Source organism: Anopheles bellator, chromosome 2 (genome assembly GCF_943735745.2).
Source record: "Anopheles bellator chromosome 2, idAnoBellAS_SP24_06.2, whole genome shotgun sequence".
NCBI lineage: Eukaryota > Metazoa > Arthropoda > Insecta > Diptera > Culicidae > Anopheles > Anopheles bellator.
This window is the reverse complement of record NC_071286.1, coordinates 3105350-3124589: the sequence shown is the minus strand read 5'-3', so window position 1 is coordinate 3124589 and position 19240 is coordinate 3105350. Positions and strand designations below refer to the sequence as shown.

General features: G+C 50.5%; 5 protein-coding genes across 7 annotated transcripts; 2 read left to right on the top strand and 3 right to left on the bottom strand.

The window, feature by feature from the left end:
• Positions 1 to 351: 351 nt before the first annotated feature.
• Positions 352 to 4424, bottom strand: LOC131211267 (DNA-binding protein K10). Its single transcript, XM_058204675.1, has 2 exons — positions 3160 to 4424; positions 352 to 2817 (listed from the first exon to the last, which is right to left on the bottom strand). Exons 1-2 carry the CDS (start codon positions 4174 to 4176, stop codon positions 2476 to 2478), a joined length of 1359 nt encoding a protein of 452 aa, XP_058060658.1. The 5' UTR covers positions 4177 to 4424; the 3' UTR covers positions 352 to 2475.
• Positions 4425 to 4718: 294 nt separating this feature from the next.
• On the top strand, positions 4719 to 6790 carry LOC131211266 (WD repeat-containing protein 46). The gene is made up of 2 exons (XM_058204674.1): positions 4719 to 4802; positions 4866 to 6790. The coding sequence occupies exons 1-2, from the start codon at positions 4800 to 4802 to the stop codon at positions 6624 to 6626; spliced, it is 1764 nt and encodes a 587-aa protein (XP_058060657.1). The 5' UTR covers positions 4719 to 4799; the 3' UTR covers positions 6627 to 6790.
• On the bottom strand, positions 6645 to 7257 carry LOC131211268 (mediator of RNA polymerase II transcription subunit 22). Its single transcript, XM_058204676.1, has 2 exons — positions 7081 to 7257; positions 6645 to 7026 (listed from the first exon to the last, which is right to left on the bottom strand). The coding sequence occupies exons 1-2, from the start codon at positions 7175 to 7177 to the stop codon at positions 6707 to 6709; spliced, it is 417 nt and encodes a 138-aa protein (XP_058060659.1). The 5' UTR covers positions 7178 to 7257; the 3' UTR covers positions 6645 to 6706.
• Positions 7258 to 8038: 781 nt separating this feature from the next.
• On the top strand, positions 8039 to 12167 carry LOC131211265 (endoplasmic reticulum chaperone BiP). 3 transcript variants are annotated; one of them, XM_058204671.1, is made up of 2 exons: positions 8039 to 8175; positions 9179 to 12167. In XM_058204671.1, the coding sequence occupies exon 2, from the start codon at positions 9186 to 9188 to the stop codon at positions 11166 to 11168; it is 1983 nt and encodes a 660-aa protein (XP_058060654.1). In that variant the 5' UTR covers positions 8039 to 8175; positions 9179 to 9185; the 3' UTR covers positions 11169 to 12167. The 3 variants fall into 3 exon arrangements, with proteins under 3 accessions (XP_058060654.1, XP_058060655.1, XP_058060656.1); XM_058204672.1 differs by lacking the exon at positions 8039 to 8175 and adding an exon at positions 8660 to 8764; XM_058204673.1 differs by lacking the exon at positions 8039 to 8175 and adding an exon at positions 8706 to 8750.
• A 269-nt stretch (positions 12168 to 12436) lies between these two features.
• Positions 12437 to 18836, bottom strand: LOC131211264 (dynactin subunit 1). The gene is made up of 6 exons (XM_058204670.1): positions 18625 to 18836; positions 18448 to 18566; positions 14670 to 16612; positions 14434 to 14597; positions 13645 to 14363; positions 12437 to 13575 (listed from the first exon to the last, which is right to left on the bottom strand). Exons 1-6 carry the CDS (start codon positions 18799 to 18801, stop codon positions 12975 to 12977), a joined length of 3723 nt encoding a protein of 1240 aa, XP_058060653.1. The 5' UTR covers positions 18802 to 18836; the 3' UTR covers positions 12437 to 12974.
• Between the last annotated feature and the right edge of the window lie 404 nt (positions 18837 to 19240).

The window sequence follows — 19240 nt, the reverse complement described above, 5'->3', positions numbered from 1 at the left end:
GCGCGACTGTGGCGAGCGCATTTACCATTGACCATCTACCCGCGCCGCACCGTAGGACGGGTAACTCTGTGGTGGTGTTACTTTCCAGTCTGCCGGTTCCTGTGAGGTGGTGGTCGTGACTCTGGACATGGTTCGGTTTTGCGCGAGGCGCGTGTGCGTTCGCGAATCGCGCATACTGGTCGCGGTCTCGCGCACTGGACAAAACGATCATGGTCAAGGCGGAACAAGACTCGACAAACCTTGTGGCAGATCCTTTTCTCAATATTCTACCATTTGATTCCGCAGCAGCTAATTGAAACACCGAAGTCACGTCGCATGTCGAGAAATTAAACTCATTTTATTTCAGTTCAACGGCACCATTCCGCGAGTTGCATTTACAGAGGACAGTTATTGTATGATGCTTAGTTCAAGCCCCTTTCGAAATATCACGCTATTCTTCTACAACGATTGTGTTACGATAGTTTGCAACTCATTTCTTAAAACAACCGCTACTCGCACGCACCTTTAAATAATATTTAGGTGCTTGGATCCAAGCTCCATCCAGCTAACCCAACACAGTCGGAGGTTTGTGTTCCCATTTCCTCACAAAAAAGAGCAAATTTTTCTGAGGTTTTGCAAAGCCAGAGTTTATCGAAGCTGGAAGCTGGCATGAAACATTTTCATTACATTCTCCTACACCTTTGGGGTGGCATTCCTGGTAGGAGCACCGTTTCTGGACCACTATCCGTTCCATCCACGTGAGAGAACGCCAAGGAAGTGGGTCTAGGTTTTTCAAATGCCGAAAACACGTGCGAAAACGGGTTGGTGGCGCTCCCAACGAAAGCTAAATAATTCAACTAGTGAGCTAGTTACCTTTAGAGTAACGGAAATGCATTTCTTCTTCTACACACCGATGAGGGTACTGAAATCACCTACTAGCCAATAATAGTGCTAAACACAACACGGTTTCGTACGGATCACTTTAGAAGGGATGGGTTGTGGGCACTAGTGACAAAAGAACTTTCTCCGGGAAGGGTGCTGCATCCGTTTAAACAAAGCCTTCAAACTGTTACTGAAACTGTGAAAGTGAGGTAAAGTTGGTTCTTAAATTAGTGATGAGAATACACTTTTAATGCAACTTTATGAATATCAATTGGTACATCCTACACGTCGCTAACGGTCACCAGTTAGCGTGTGCTGCTTTCAAAAGTGTCTTGTGTTGACTTGTTTGATCCACGTCCACAAGGGTGAAAACATAAATTTGATATGTTTACAAGTCAAGCACACACTCAGACACAGCTCGCAAAACTTAAAAACCAAAATAATTTAATTGTTTCTTTAGTAAATAATAAACTACTGCTTGCGTCTTCCGTTCCGAGCGATCCGTGTAAGAAAGGAAGCAATGTTTTACAAGAATCGAAACTGAATCTGATTGAAAGCTGGCAAACTAGTGAAGGAAGATACAAGAGAGGAGAGCTCGAGAACCTAGATAATTGGTGGATACCAAAATTAATTCAAACAAAATTTCCGTGGACTATTCCTTACAGAGTTTCAACCTAAGCTGGTCGCTGTTGTACGGTTGTGATATACTATATTGTTAGAGTTTCTTACTTATGTCCGCGTTCGCGCTATCCCCGAGACGATTCGATGTTTGCCATCGATTACTTTACTTCGTCTGGGCGCTGCCGACCATTTTCTATTGTTGTTCTGTGGGTTCCGACAAACAGAGGCGCAGAGTTTCCGTTTTATTCCATTCAGTCCAAGCATGTGCTAAACTACTATTGATACTACTTCTTTGTGTTCAAGCGCTTCAAGGTTTGGGCATGATTTTTCCAAATGTGATTGCTTTTGAATCAAGCTTTATTATACAACAATCCAATGTTGGCCATTAGTTCGGTACCACTCCATTTTATTTTGGAATTCGTCCCACTCAATCGTATCGTTAGGGATCAACAAGTTCTAATGGTGCTATTCTCTATCAGTGGCTGGTTAAAATCTTGTGTCTCGCGTCTTCCGGATGGGCGGTTTGTACAATTCTGCTGCGGCCAGTGTCAGTGTAATAAAATTTGTATTATATCTGTGATCCATGTCGAGGCATAAGAGTCGGCATCATCGATCGAATCGGAACTACTTTCATCTTCTGAACAAGTTTAACATTTGGTGGGCTCTAGGAGGTTTAAGTATCGTTTGCAAATAAGATTACGGTACCTTTTTGTGTTCAATATGTACGGTCTATTTTATTATGGTGTGTAACAATTACGTGAACCGGATAGAAGGTATAACTTGGCAGAATACGCCGGCTTCCGTTCCGACGGACGAACAAAATCCAAAAACTCTGCTCTGCTGTTTCGTAGTGATTTCTCGAACAGTTGCAGCAATGCTGCAAGTACTTCAATGTTCTCCCATTATCTCTCTCTCATCTCTTGCTCTCTGTTTTACTCAAGATCTCTAGTTTTGTTAATTTTTTGCGCTGGTTCTGATTCAACCATAGTTTCTTTACGCTATCGTGCCCTCAGTACCGGACGCTTCCACGGCGGCTGATTCGGTCAGTTTATCGGTTGCAGTTGCGGCGATAGCAGAAGTAGAAGTGATTTCAGTGCATTCATTGGTATCGATAGTGCTGGTGGTAGCATTGGCAGCAGAAGAAGCGATATTGGTGCAAGTGGCACTCGGCGTGGCACTTTCTGTTGAATCGGTAGAATAGTGGGAAGAAGTGGCCGTAGCCGATGCTACGCACCCATCAGAAGCAGGAGCTTCTGTTTTAGTAGCGCTTGTGTTTGTGTCATTTTCAATACGAGGCTTTTTGCATACCGTCTCGGTCAAGATTTTATCAACATCCTGGAACGAGTTGTGTTAAGAATTGAATTTTAAATGTGCATAAGAATCTTTTGTTAGCTGAATCTAATCTTCACATTTATGTTTGGGGAAAGTGCGGTCGTTGGACCTGCAAATGGCTACGGTTATGGGAATTTGCAATCAACGGACACGGCAACAGAAAGCGAACTTCAACTTGTCCAAAGCGTACACACTCACGGTGCCACGGTCTAAGGTATACCCCGCACCGGTTTCGACGGTGATCAAACGGTGATCAGCACATCCAACCCGTTACCCTCGACAAAATGGGATCGATACGATCGCTCTCTTGCCATGGTTGATCCGTAATTTGCGTGGTAAACTTACCTGTTCCGGGTGTTTTCCTATGAACTCGAGGCGGGCAGTTTCGTACATTTTCACAAACTTATCCCGTTGCACCTTGAACTGAGCGAACAGGGCGTCATCTCGGTGTCCCTTGAGCCGATTGACGAGATCCGTTTTCTTCTGATGCTCGACCCTAATCTCGTCCGTAACCCACGCTTTATCGAGTGGATATTCTTCCTTGTTGCTCTGTTTGGGGTGTGGCCGATTGCCATTCGCACCCATCGGGAACGTTGCGTTGGGTCGGGCTCCATCACGGACGAAATTGTTCATTCGTGGTCCCATCCCTCTGGCTTGAAAGTGGCCGTTTCCATACCGCCGCATGGGCCCATCATGGCGGTGCGGCGGATGCATCATACGGCCCATGCCGAGTGGCGGCGCCATCGGCTGACCGCCCATCGGTGGGATCGGAGGTGGTATGGCTGGGTTCATTGACAGCAAGGACATCGGTCCCGGCGGGCCGCATCCAAATCGGTTGTTCTGTGGGCCTCGCATCCGCATTCCCATGCTGTGTCCGGAACCGCGGAACGATGGCGGCGATACCGGGGGAGCATGCATTGGACCACGACGTGGAGGACCTGAAAACACATTCGGGGGGCCCATCGGACCCACCCAATTGCCCGCCCTGTTTGTTCCGTTGTTCATACGGGGACGCATCCCAGTGTTACCAGTGTTTTTCAGAGGACGCTTGAGGCTAGGATTCATCCGTCGATTACCGTTCCCGTTGTGACCATTCTGACTGCTATCCAATCCATTCATATCCCCTGTGAGATCTGTGGAATCACCATTGTTGCTGTTTCCGGCACCGTTCATCCCGAAGCTCGTCGAGTCATCGTTGAAATCCAAGAACCCGGGATTGTCGCCGAGCTGATTCGCATCGAACAGCATCGCGCCCATGTTACGCACGTTCATCGGAAGCTGCTGTTGTTTCCCGCTTCCCGGTTTGAAGCGTTGCCGATTGGCCATTTGGTTGAATCCTCGCTTGTTACCGTCGTTCACCATACCCCCGTTAGTTTGGGGACCGATTTTTCAATGCGCCTTTTCTAAGTTACACAGTTGCTCTTCACTGGACAACACACGGTGCAAATACCATCAGTCGCCGGCGGCCGATGGAAACTCTCGACATAAACGGAAACGCGTGTTTGAACTTGCGTGCCGAACCAGGTTTGCTTTGATCTTGCGGTTTTAACAAGCACAAAACTTCTCTACAAAAGGTGCTAATTCTGCTATCGCTGTTTTGCCTGCTGTTTTTGTGCTTTTTCCAGCGAGATTGCCAAAGACGGATGCGCTTTAGCAAATTGACACCGGCTGTCAGAGAGCTCCCGATGAAAAAGTTACGCGAATCTGGGTCGCACTCTCAAATCTCACCTTTTCCCATTAAATCATACTGAAAATAAGGAAAACCGAGCCAACAAACAATTAGCATATTGTTTGGTAATTGGAGCACCAAATGTTGAATCCTTTGGCTCAACATAAGATAATTACAAAACAATATTTCGCGTTCCATGGCCCAACGTCAGAACTGTCAAATGCCCAGCGAAAAACGGCATGGTTTTGCTCCTGAATGTGTTTCTTGGAATACGTGAGAACTGACCGAAAACATTCTAATATTTTGGTTTTTCACGATGGTAAGTTTCTTCATATGCCGCTCAAAGTATGCTAGAGAAATATCATATTGTTCCTTTTTGCAGGGTAAGAAAGCACAACGATACTTTTCTGAGGAACCTGAAGCGGCGGAAATCAAAGATGCGACGCAAAAGTCGGACGGCCACAAAACAGGCACGACAAAACCTACCGATATGAGGGTGATCGTGGTAGATACACACAAGAAATTCGCGCCACGAAAGCGGCACCACGGGTCGGTTGCAGCGTATGGAAGGAAAAAGCAACCGGAACGAGTCGAAATTCCTATAGACCCGGTGGCCCTGATGCGCCATTCGCGAGGCGAGCGTCTCGATCTTTCCGGTGTAAAATCGAAATTTCACCAGCTTAAAGAAAAACGTAAAGACATCAACATTGAGTACGCCACGGAACAGGCGGCTCGTGCCGAGATCCTACTCGACGGCGAGGAAGGTTACCTCGAGGCCGACGAAGGCGAAAGCACGACCGACATCACGCAAAAGGAGATTGTGGACAACGTGGACATAACAACCGCAACAAAACACTTTAACCTCGCCCTTGACTTTGGCCCCTATCGGGTGAGATACACGAAAAATGGAAAGTACCTGCTGCTCGGCGGCAAACGGGGCCATGTGGCAGCGTTCGACTGGGCCCGCAAAAAACTACTGTGTGAAATGAACGTAATGGAATCGGTACACGATGTGACCTGGCTCATGAACCACACTATGTACGCCGTAGCCCAAAAGAACTGGGTGCACGTCTACGATAGCAAAGGCACCGAGCTGCACTGCGTCAAAGCGATGAACCGGAGTCTTCGGTTGGAGTACTTGCCGTACCACTTCCTGCTGTGCAGTGCCGGGGAGACTGGATTCCTGTCGTGGATCGACGTGTCCATAGGTCAGATGGTGGGAAACTATGGCGCTCGGTTAGGCAGAGTGTCCGTGATGACTCAGAATCCGTGGAACGCAGTGACCTGCATCGGTGATTCGAAAGGCGTCGTGTCGATGTGGTCACCGACCGTGCGTGAGCCTTTGGCAAAGATGCTCTGCCATCCGTTGCAGCTGACGGCACTGGCGATCGATCCAAGGGGCATGCATATGGCGACGGCCGGATTGGATCGTAAAATCAAGATCTGGGATATACGGCAGCTGGAGGGACCACTGGAAACGTATCACACAAATACGGCGGCCACCGAAATCGATCTTTCACAGCGAGGTCTATTGGCATTGTCGATGGGCAACGTGTGTGAAGTGTATCGCCGAAATCATGGCGCTGATGAAGCGGAACTCAAACCGTACATTCGCCAGCGCATGAGCGGAGCGGTCTCCGGCCTACGATTCTGCCCGTTTGAAGACATTCTCGGCGTCGGTACCGACAAGGGCTTCAGCTCGTTGATTGTACCCGGTTCAGGAGAACCCAACTTTGACACGTTCGAGGCGAATCCGTACCAGTCGCGATCGCAGCGCGTGGAAGAGGAGGTTCACAATCTGCTGGAGAAGATTCCGGCTGAATTCATTTCGCTCAATCCCAACCAGATCACGGAAGTAGATGTGCCTTCTGTGAAGGCACGCTTGGACGAGAAAGTGAAGCAGCTGACGTTGAAACCGCCGAAGATCAACTTTGAGCCACGCAAGCGGAAAGGTGTCTCTAAGGCAAAGCTAGTTAAAATCAAGCAAAACGTGAAAGACGCACGGTTCCGCGAGGCGGCGAAGGAAGTTTTGGAGCAGAAACAGAAAATCTTGGCCGAGGAGGAGAGTTCAGACTTTATACCGCTCGCAACAAAAACCGTGCTGGACCGCTTTCAAACGAAGAAGAAAAAAGGCAAACACTGAACCGATTGCTGATGGAGATCGTTTATATTGATTTGATGGAATAAAATGTTAAATAATACAATATCTACTAAAGAAAGTGATCACTTGTAGATGCTCGTGTAGTACTCCTCCTCCAGATCGTACAGATCAGCCGCCATATCATCACGCACGTGCATCAATTTGTTATCACGGTCTTTTTGGGTGTTGCGGTATAGCGTCGAGTTACTGCTAATAGCTTCGTTAACCGAGTGGAAGTCGTTCAGGATGAGGTACTGCTTGATGTCCGACACCAACTTCATCAGAGACTCGCCCGCACGTACAATGTTGGCGGCGCGGACCTGCGTTTCGTACGTATCCTGTTCGCATTGCGTGATCTTCGATAGCTGCGTATCATTCTCTCCCTTCGCCAAGCGGATGATTTCTGGAACAAACAATTTGATCATTCGGTGGGATAGGGTGTTTGGAAAAGTCTCACCTTCAAAGTTTTCCCGCATGCTGCGGATGTCCTCTTTGAGCCGTGAGTTGTACGACTTCAAAAGCGCCTCTTTCGATTGAGTCAGGTTGCGTTGCATGGTTTTTGGTGGATTTGCGCGAAATCACGGCCAGCACGTACAAATTTTAGGGATCGCGGACAATTTTGAAGGATGCTTTGTTTACATGTTTGACGACTGGAACGCCGGAAATTCATCGCATTAGAAACATCGCGTATTTTCGAAATGGAACGAGATTCGAAATCAGATTTTCATAAATTTGGTTTCACTGCTCTTGCATCAACAATTTTATGGTTTACATTTGTAATTTCTCGACTTCATTTTACACATTTAATGAAGATATTTGAAACTATTTTAATTATTAATCTGATTTCCCAATGATTTGTTCAGATCTTGCACACTATCATTGCATTTAGATTCTTATCTTTTGTCTAATTGCCCTGCAATTGCTGATGTGCAGCATTTTCGTGAATACACGGGGGAAATTTCCGTAGCGAACGGGTTCCGGGAAAATTCGAGTAGCACACTTCGTGTACTTTCTCCCGCAATCTAGAAATTGTTTGAACACTGTCTTCCAGAAAAATGCGTTATTTCCAGAAGATTCTTGAAGCTGTCTGTTAATGATTTATAGACATCTAGAACTTTAATTATTATTAAAAAACCAGCATGGTTTTTTAATAATTAATACTGTATTACTGTGCTTCGCTGGTAACGAAATAGAAAAACTAGAAAACGGCCGAAAATAATTGAAAACAAAAGATCGAAAACCATCTGTCACAACGTAACGTCAGTGTGGCCGGCATCGGTCGTGGGCTGCTCTGATTGGTCCACGCAGCGGCTGGAAAACGGTACACGCTGCTCACCGGGAGCATTTATTGGCGCATCGGGGAGAGCGGATCCGCACTTTCCAATCAGCAGCAGCGTAGACCCGATTCAGAAAATCCCGAACACGAGAATCGGAAGAGGCGGATTGCACGCAAGGAGTGATTTTAAAGGTTTTGTGTGATTTTAAAGGTTTTGAGTGATTTTTGTGTTAAAATCCCGGATCCTGTGATCATCGTGAGTCTGTGCTACAAAAAGTAAGTCCCTTCAGCAGCTCACCAAGTTGGGGTATTGGGGTAAAACGTGTACCGAGAATTACAATGGCCACTGTACGATTGTTTCCCGCAAGACACACGGGAAATTACAGCTTTGTCGAGCGGCTTTCAATCTAAGCACCCAACGGTGGAAATATTGTAGAACTTTCAACCGTTTCACCGGAAACGTGTCCTGGTGGAGAATTCGTGTGCGGTGTGTTGGCAGAAAATGGTTTCGTGGTGATCGTGCAGTCCTCGCTCCGTCACACGCTGTTAGCCATATAGGACGAGCGAGAGAAACGAGGAGAAGAGAAACATCCCGATTTCAGTAGAATTGATAGCAAAGAGCGCCCATCGGAGCGCATCCGGGAGAGAGCTTCCCCACGGAGAGCGAGAGGAGCTGCGTCAGCTCTGCGGTGGTGTGCGTAGCACCCGCGGAAGGTTGACGTGTTCTTTTCGAAAAGGGGAGCTCGCGAGCCTCCGGAATCAGCACCGGAGGAAGTTCTATTTCAGGCGATTATTAGCAAGAAACAAGTGCCCCACGTGAGTTTTCGTCAATTTCCTGAGCCGGTTCTAAGGTTTGAATCTCAAGGTAACAAACGGTAACGGGGCGGAAAGAAGGTCCCGCTTCGATGCCGCACAGAAATGGGTCAACGCGTCTGCCGTGCCGTGGCAATGGGGTCAAGAAACCTAACGGTTGTTATTCCCATTTTCGATCCGTGAAGCCGCTCTGCGATGGTGACATGATGGGAATGTAAATTAGCATCAAACCTCTGCTAGGCAACCAATGGGTCGATTAGCACAAGCAGGCGTGCGCGGGACTTTGTTGCAAGCTCCCGCTGTGCGTGTGCCAGGATCTGACGTGGCTTTTTGATGCCTTGAAACATCTCCCTGACTGCGGCGGGGAGTGATCGATTGTGATCTCTTTTTTGCGAATCCTTTACTGCGAATGGTTCATTTTCACGCCGAATATTAACCATTGTCCGTTTTCTTGTTTCCGCAACAGGCACACTATGAAGCTGCTACAGCTATCGGCCCTGGTGGTCGCCTTGGCCGTCGTGGTCTGTACGGCGGAGGAGAAGAAAGAAAAGGACAAAGACATCGGAACGGTGATCGGTATCGATCTCGGCACCACCTACTCGTGCGTCGGTGTGTACAAGAACGGTCGCGTGGAGATCATTGCCAACGACCAGGGCAACCGAATCACGCCGTCGTACGTGGCGTTCACCGCCGACGGCGAGCGGCTGATCGGCGACGCTGCCAAGAACCAGCTGACGACCAACCCGGAGAACACGGTGTTCGATGCCAAGCGGCTGATTGGCCGCGAGTTCACCGACCACACGGTACAGCACGACATCAAGCTGCTGCCGTTCAAAGTGATGGAGAAGAACTCGAAGCCCCACATCAAGGTGTCGACCGGCCAGGGTGATAAGGTGTTCGCTCCGGAGGAAGTATCCGCCATGGTGCTCGGCAAGATGAAGGAGACGGCCGAGGCGTATCTCGGCAAGAAGGTGACGCACGCGGTCGTGACGGTGCCCGCGTACTTCAACGATGCTCAGCGGCAGGCGACGAAGGATGCCGGCACCATTGCCGGTCTGAATGTGATGCGTATCATCAACGAACCGACGGCGGCCGCCATTGCGTACGGATTGGACAAGAAAGACGGTGAGAAGAACGTGCTAGTATTCGATCTGGGCGGCGGCACCTTCGACGTGTCGCTGCTGACCATCGATAACGGTGTGTTTGAGGTGGTGGCCACCAACGGTGACACCCATCTGGGTGGCGAGGACTTTGATCAGCGCGTCATGGATCACTTCATCAAGCTGTACAAGAAGAAGAAGGGCAAGGACATCCGCAAGGACAACCGGGCAGTGCAGAAGCTGCGCCGTGAGGTAGAGAAGGCCAAGCGTGCCCTCTCGGCCAGCCACCAGGTGCGCATCGAGATCGAATCATTCTTCGAGGGCGACGACTTCAGCGAGACACTCACCCGTGCCAAGTTCGAGGAGCTGAACATGGATCTTTTCCGTTCAACCATGAAGCCCGTACAGAAGGTGCTGGAGGACGCCGACATGAACAAGAAGGACGTGGATGAGATCGTGCTGGTCGGTGGCTCGACCCGTATCCCGAAGGTGCAGCAGCTGGTGAAGGAGTTCTTCAACGGCAAGGAACCGTCGCGTGGCATCAACCCGGACGAGGCCGTCGCTTACGGTGCGGCCGTGCAGGCCGGTGTGCTGTCGGGCGAGGAAAACACGGACGCCATCGTGCTGCTGGACGTTAACCCGCTCACGCTCGGTATCGAAACGGTCGGCGGTGTGATGACGAAGCTGATCCCCCGGAACACGGTCATTCCAACGAAAAAGTCCCAAATCTTCTCCACCGCCTCCGACAACCAGCACACGGTAACGATTCAGGTGTACGAGGGCGAACGGCCCATGACCAAGGACAACCATCTTCTTGGCAAGTTCGATCTGACCGGGATTCCGCCGGCACCCCGAGGCATCCCACAGATTGAGGTTTCGTTCGAAATCGATGCCAACGGCATTCTGCAGGTATCGGCCGAGGACAAGGGTACCGGAAACCGCGAAAAGATCGTCATCACCAACGACCAGAACCGCCTGACGCCGGACGATATCGACCGGATGATCAAGGACGCCGAGCGGTTCGCGGACGACGATAAGAAACTGAAGGAACGTGTCGAGGCCCGCAACGAGCTCGAAAGCTACGCGTACAGCCTGAAGAACCAGCTCAGCTCGAAGGACAAACTGGGCGCGAGCGTATCGGACGACGACAAGGCGAAGATGGAGGAAGCGATCGACGAGAAGATCAAGTGGCTCGAAGATAACCAGGACACGGAAGTGGAGGAATATAAGAAGCAGAAGAAGGAACTGGAGGATATTGTGCAGCCGATCATTGCCAAGCTGTACGCCAACAGTGGCGGCGCACCTCCTCCAGCCGGCGGTGCCGGTGACGACGATGAGCTGAAGGATGAACTGTAAGAGAGAGCACGATCGAACGAAAACACATCAAGCGAACCTGCTCTGCTGTTGGGATAGATAGGAAAATAGTCTTTCCGAACTGCTGCCACCAAAAGAAGGGGGATCGCCTCCAAAACACAAACACAACCGACGCTGCGACCATCGCGATCTTCTTCCTCGAAAGGATTCGTCCTGCGGTTCACGAATGGTCAAAGTCTGCGGGAGCGGCGTCCATAGCAGCAGCAGCTCATCTTATTTTCTAGATGGGCGTCACAGCAAACCGAATAGTCATAGGCGTATGGCTGCGAAGATCATCCGGTTAAACACACACACACGCACACAGTTGGTCCGATAGAAGTCCTCCATCCTTAAAAGACAAGTCAAGATTCAATCGAAAAGGACCGCGTTGTGGCCCACTTGTTGGTTTTGTTTAAGTCTGTCGCTTTGATTTCCATGAATACCGTTTATATTTATTGAGCGAGAGATACCGAGGACAGGAGCAAGTAGTGGGCCCCGCGTGTGCCGCGTAGTGGGTCAGAGAAGGGAATCAGGGATAAAAATAATACTACGCGACATATTCTATTCCGAAGTTCCCACCCTCATAAACTCTCATCGCAATCTTGAAGAAGCGCAGGGCGCCGTTTAAACTGCTACTTGTTCTTTAATTTTACTAGCCTTTAGGATACTCTCGTGCGTGCATGCGTGCACTTATGAGGCGTGTTTTTGTTTGTAAGTCGTCGCGTCCGGATATGGTTTCTTTCGTGTTTCGGGTATCAAGATCGAAACCGTCGCAACGAACACAACACCATAAAGCGGGGAATACACGCACCGTTAGTAGAGAAAGTTGGGCAGAGGACAGGTTAGGGTCCTTTCAGTTCGTTTTTTCCTTTGTTTCTCTCATCCATCGACTGATTGTAATGTAAGGAAGTGTAATTTGCGTGATTTAGTAGTGTCCGAGAAGAGTAACTGCGAAAAAATAGATGAAAAAGAGGTACAATAAAAACAATTCAAAACGAATAAAACAAATCTCAGCGTTCTTATGTTTTTTCAATTGATGATTTAGTTTCGTAAGGACGCATATGATAGGATAGCCAGACCGTGACTAGTTTCGGAAGACCGGACCAACTTACCAGAATTCCTACAATGTCCATGACAAACGACACAAGCCAGGTGGGTGGCTCTCTAATCCCATCTAATCCCATTGCTACCGCGATTTCGGATGGCACATTTCGTTCAAAAATATAAAAGCTTCGATTAGGCGGGTATATTCTCATATCACGGCGGAGCGTATCTTATTTATTTCGCGCTGCTGCCAACAGAAGCAGGAAAGGAATGGTGCGTGAGTGTGTCTAGGTCAAGATTTAATTACACTTTATAAGCGCGCTGGTCATTTTGCCGATACCTGAAGGTTTGAAATTATATTAATTATACAAACGTAAGCACCGTTTCACACGAGGCTGTTGCTCTTGTTCGCGCGCTGCTGACGCGCACTGCAACGTTGCACATCACATCCGCTCGCATTCACGGCCACCAATGTGCCAATGAAGCGAAGATCCCGGCAGTCGCCCCTTCTAACGACTTAAGCTTATCAAACATATTGCGATCACCGCAGCGACACAGTTCTTAAATAAGAAATAAATACAACCAATGTACAAAATGAGACGAACGAAAACGGTCAGCTAAAAACAGGACCAACAAAAACGCGCGATGCACGAGAAGAGTTCGCGAAGCTTCGAATTTGGGCTCCCAAATCGACCGAATTAAACGCTAAACTTACACAAAAATCAGTCCATCTACACCGAACTAGCGGGCGACAGTGCGAAACAACTAAACCTTCACGTTCGCCCGGAACGCAGCGGACACTTCGTTCGCGGGAAAAGCCGCAAAGTCCGCTTTGGCCGCCCGGTGTGGTTTCCGCTGGAGATACTCGTGCACGACGTCGCAGGCCAACTGTTCCGCTTTGGCGCGCAGCTGTGTTTGGTGCTGCTTCTGGCGGTTCTCATGGTCGATGATCGTTTTCGCCACGTTCCCGTGCACGGTCCGGGTGGTGGGCAGCTCGGCGCCCCGCACCAGCGACATGATGAGATCGTGCTTGACGCGACTAATCTCCCGGTCCAGCTCCTGGATGCGTTCGTCCTTCGGCTGCGGTACGTGCAGCGGTTCCAGCCCGGCCAATATCTTGCGGTACTCGTTGGCCTGCACCTTTAGCCGCTCGCTGCGCTCGTCCTTGAAGGCGCGCTTCAGCAGCGACAGCTCTTGCGCAATGTACGGGGAGCTGGTCGAGATGTCGAGCGCCGTTGTCGTCTTCAGGTCAACCTTACGCGAACTGAACGACTTCAGCTTATCGCGTAAGCTGCTCTTTTCGCTCTCGAGCGAATCGATGTCGCTCTGCAGGTGGTCCATCGTTTCCTCGAACTCCTTCTCTTTCCTGCGTGAAACGGGAAGAAAATTACTAAGTGCACGAACGGATCCTCGTGACGTACACCGGTACACGTACTGCTTGAGTTTGGTGCACACTTCGTCCAGCTGCTTCTGCAACCGGGTGGTGTTCGTCTCGTGGTCCTGCTGCAATACGGACAGCTTCTTCTCGGCCAAATCCTTGCGTATCTGCATCTCGGACAGTTCGTTCTGCTTCAGTTTCGCGGCCAGCTTGAGCTGCCGGATCTCGGCCTCCCGGTTTTCGAGCGTGGCCGTCAGTGTCTTCGTTTCCTCGAGCTGCTTCTTCACAGCCTGGGCTCGCACGATGATCGGAGCCACGGGTTTCTCCTCCGGTTTGCCAGTATTGGTGGCCGAAATGATTTCATACTCGTGATCGAGCAGATACTGCGCCAACTGGCCCATATCGGTGCTGGCGGCACTCAGCACCGGCCGCAGGTTCTGCGACGGGCCGAGATCGTCCTGCTCGTAGATCTTCTCGCAGCCGGCGGACACGATCTCCCACAGTTTGTCGTGTGGAACGGACGTTTCCGTTTCCGGATCGACCGTCACGAGCTGCAGGCACTGCCGGGCGGCATAGAACAGTACGCTCATCACTTTGTTGAGCGCCTCGGCCGTACCCTTCAGGTTGCGCAGCGTGTTCGCCGACAGGTTGCACTTCGTAATGGCCACGTCCTGTGGCAGTCGGCGCTTGACGAGTTTCAACTGTTGGCGAACGTTTTCCACGTTCTGCAAAATGTACTGCAGAAGCAGTCCCGAGTCGCTCGTTTCATCGCCGGGCTGCGGGAGAAACCGAAATGACATAAAAAGCCATGCCCAGGCGAATGAAGGCTGTGCCCCGATCCGTTACCTTGATGAGCATCTTGATGATCGTGGAATCGTTCGCGATCGAATCGCAGGCCGCCGCAATCGAAGCCGTACAGTCGCGCACGATTTGCGTTTCATTAACCAAATCGTCACCGGACAACAGCACCACGTACATTGCGTTGAAGAACGTGACACACTTTTCCAGATCTGCAACATCACGGTGCGGGGGGAGAAGGGTCAATAATCGATATGGTACTAACAACGGGGGCCACTACTTACTGTCGGTGGAGGAGTTTTCGTCGAGCTGGTTCACCTTCAGTAGATCGACGATTTCGTCGATCATCTTCTCCTGCGCTTGCATCTCAGGCAGCGCGGCGCCGATCTTGAGCAGCGTGTCCGCCTTGCAGCCAGTCATGCTGTACAGGAACTGGTGCATGATGCTCTGCAGGTTGTGCACGTGGTGGAGTAGCCGCGACCGGAAGCCAAACTGGGCCACTTCGTGCCCACCGAGGATGGCGGTGCGATCGATCTGCGGTACGTTGGAGAACCGTTCCCGTGCCTGGCTCACAATGATGCCCGATTTGAAGACGAGCCGTGAGACGAGCAGTATCACAAGGATCGCATCGTGATCGCCACCGCGCGCCATAAACACGTCGGGCATGAACGCGGACAGGTAGCGTACGTGTTCGTTCGCCTGCGTCAACTCGATCTGGCGCAGCTGCAGATCGATGGCGCGTGTAAAGGCCTTCGACTCGGCAAACATCTGCTTGAAATCGATCGTCTCCGTGATAAGGGCCGTATCCTTCGCTTGTTGCTGTTGTTGCTGCTTGCTAGACTCCTGGTTGATCCGATCGCGCAGCTCCTGGCACTGGTCGTTCAACCGTTGCACCAGCTCGCGGAACTTGAGGATCGTTTGGTCGCGATCGACAATCGTCTCGAGGGCGGCATCTTTCTCGCGGGCCGCCTCCCGTTTGGCTGAGTGCGCCATGTCGAGCTCCTCGCGCATATCCATCTCTAGCTCGTGGTTGCTTTCGACGAGCTGCTCGTGGACCTCCTCCAGGGCCTCCAGTTCGGCTACCTCTTCCTCGAGCGCCTTCACCCGATCCTCCAGCTCCATCTTCTTCTCGGCCAACTGTTCCACCATCTCTTCCGCACCGAGGGCCGCATCGACCTGCTCCTGCAAATCCCCTAGCTGCGCTTCCAGCTCGTCGATCTTGGACGACAGCTTTTCCTTCGTGCGCTGCAGCTCAGCCACTTCCGACTTCTTTGTGTCCAGCTCCTTCTCAAGCTTCTGAATTTCGTGCTTCTCGTGCGCCGACAGGTCACGCAGACGGACGAGAGTTTCGCGCAGCCGGGCATTCTGTTGCTCGAGCTGTTTGAACTCGTACGTCGAGGCCGACCCATCGCCGCCGGCGCCCCCGACAACACTGATGCCACCGGAGGTGAGCTTTTCCTGCATTTCCGTCTTCAGAATTTCGAAATCGAGTGTCAGCTCCTCGATGCGCTCCTTGGCCGTTTCCAGCTCGAGCGCCAACGTGTCCGCCTTCTCCTCGGCCATCTCCTTGTCGAGCGTGATCAGCTCAACGTTCTCGGACAGCTCAGCCATCTCTTCGCTGTGCAGATCGCGCGCCTCGATCGCGTCCTTGGCCTCCTGCTTGGCGCGCTGCAATTCGCGCTGCAGCGACGAGTGCGCGTCCATGATTTTGCTCTTAAACTCCATCAGCTGCTCGTACTGCGTTTTCAGCTTGTCGAACTCACGCAACCGATCGCGATCTTCGGCCCGCCGTTGCTTCAGCGTTTCGAGCTTTTCGCTCAGATCCCCGTTCACCTTGCGTTGCTCGTCCAGTTCGTGCTGCAGTTGCAGGATGTGAATACGGTCCTCGGTGGCGCTGGACGAGGGCACCGGTGTGGGGGCCGGCGAAGGGGACGTCAGCGATTGGCCCGGCGTAAACTGGGGCTTGAACGTTTCCACGAAGCCGGTCTCGACGAACGAGGCCCGCTTGGAAGTTTGCAGCGACTCCGGGGGGCTCATATGCGATCGCTGCAGCGGTTCGTGACGATCGAGCGGTTGCTTGACCATGGTCGGAATAGACGATCCTACCGGGGTGGGAATCGACGATTGACCCGTGCCACCGCCGGGTCGCGGTTCACTGCCCGAGGGCGATGTTAGCTGCGTTTTCGAGCCGAGCGAACTCGTGCTCCGGTTCAGCGACATCCGGGAGCTGCAAGGGAAATGGGAAATGTAATTAATTGGCGCGAACCCAACCAAGTCTATCTACGGTTGTTGTGCAAATAAAAACAATCGTGCGTACGAAGAGGAACACAAGATCGATGGTGCACCGTGGGCATGGTGCGAACGAACGTAAGACCGAAACGAAAGCGTGCCAAACCTGGGTGTAACGGTTGCAGCCAAGATGGTTGGTGATAATAAAATATGGGACACAAACCCGCGGAAGTGCGAAAAAGCAAAGATGGCAAGCAAACCGAAAATAGAGCAAATAAAAGATTCTAAGCAGGTCGATTCCAGAAACGAAAACGATATGTGCTACGCTGGGGCGAAGGTCAATCTGCGATATCCATCCTACAGCCCCATGCTTTGAAACGATCGCGGCGTGAGGTGATATGATCGACGACATAAACAAAAAAGGCCACAAAAGGCATGAAAGGCAGTTAGAAAGGCACGTAAACCTGGATGTCGACAGTGTCATGGTCATGGAGGCCCGTTTCGTTTGTGGCTGCTTTACCGGCGACTTCCGGCGAACCCTGTTCCGCCCGGCGAGTGGGCGATGATGATGATGATCGATGGTGATTGTGACCCTCCGATCCGAGCACAGTAGAATATTGGGTATGAATTGTTAGTAATTAAATCCACACAAAGACACACAATAGAGCAATGGCAATTGTGGAGTAGAATGGTGGTGGCGCGAGGATGAGTTATTTTGAGGTCGATTTGTCGATGGCCGATGGTTAAAACGGGAGGGAAGAAAGAGAGAAAGTTTTGTGATTAAATTGTACAATTACCACATACGATTAGTTCTACGACAGGGAAGTTTTGCGCTAGATCTAGAAGAATGAAATGAAGAGAGAGATTGTAAGAAGAAACGATGATAACAGATGCATGATCGGGAAGCCTACAAAGTACAAACGCAAAACGGCGATCATTCTAAGACATCTTCGAAACAACCGAAAAGGGAAAAATAGGAACAAACAGCGTCTAGGGCTCATCTACATCTACCGGAACTCAGCGATCACGCGATTATCACTTACGCTGTCGGCTTTGCAGTAAACGTTTGTGTCGACCCTGGCATGGAGGCCAGCGAACGCACCGAGCTTGCACTGTTTCGAATCGGCGGCACAAAAGGTGGATAAATAAGAAGATTATCCGATTAGAACGCTGAAATCTTGGCTTGGGGAAGGCTTGGCGTTGCTACACAGCTGTGATGGACCGAAAAACGGCAGTATATAATGAAGTGATCCTAAGTTTGAGCGAAATCGAAGCTTTGGCGGTGCCATAATAATGTTTAGCGAGCTAGTAGAAACACATTAGGTGGACAACGTTTAACATCCTAGGGACAGAGAACTAATGCGGGATGATAATTTGGTGTACCATGATCTAGGGTTTAGTGCTGTAACGAAGCGGCACTCTGTCTATCGATTTTCGCCAATCAACAGTGAGAATGAAACTAGTTTGTGGTTCTCGAGAAGCTTTCAATTAGTAGAATCACTCAATGATCGATGATCAAACAGAAGACGATGGTTGTATGAGAGCGCAAGCGATCATTTGCGATGCACAATTGCGTTTCTCTTTAAAGACGATCAAAGCACTTACTTTACTCGGCCAGTGGCCCGCTTGGCACTAGCAGGAGGTTTACAACAACAGAACGAGTTTTACGGAAGAATATGAATGGGAAGAGAAGAGATTGATAAGGAAAGATAGCCAGATAGAGAGAGAGATGGAGACAGAGAACGGATAACGAAGGACACGAAGCGGATACGGACTCGGGCGCGGATATCGTATGGTTGGGTTTCGATTCCCCAACCGGAACTCGGCACGCACCTGCTCAGCCGGGATCGAGGTTTCTCGTCTGGAGTTTGAGCATCCTCCAGTGCGTTGCCAGATTCGTCGATGAAAACGAGTTGCGTTGGCCGCACGAACATGCCAAAGTTTTCTTCGCACTACAATGCAAATACAGTGATTACACAAACGATCGGCCAAAGATGGGACAGGCCTTACCGAAAAGTACTGCTGACCCTTAATCGATCCATTGTTTTTGCCTTTCGCCTCATCTAGCACCACACCAACCCACTTGCCGACGGCGAATGAGGTCATCCCGACGTAGGCGATTGTTCCGCGCACATCCTTGCCGGACAGTTCCACCCGTTGGCCCACTTTGAGGTATTTTTCAGCCATGGTAAAACACTTCTCGGGCGTTAGTCGTTGTTATGGTGCTTCGGTTCTTTGCCTTCCCGGTGGTGCAATTCTACTACAGCACTTTCACTGTGGGCGAGAAGACGTTGATGTCATAAGTCGCATCGCAACACACCCGCCCCGGGACTCCCTACACATGCCTTTCTTCCCTGTGGTACTATACGTGTCCCTTGAAATGTACCTTCCGCCGTTGCGGATCCGTGTTAAGGGCAGTGGCACCGGAGAAAATCGCCTAATTCATAACAAACATTCGAACAACGAAGAAAAGTTGGATGAAAAATTTTCCCTTCCAAGCTGACAGTTCTCGGGTGACCGTTTTGACAGTTCGCAGTGGCATTCGATTCGAGCACGTTCGAGCAAAACTTCGAAAACATCGCCACGAATTGCGCGGCAAAATTTCGGTTCCGGACGTGCATCATAA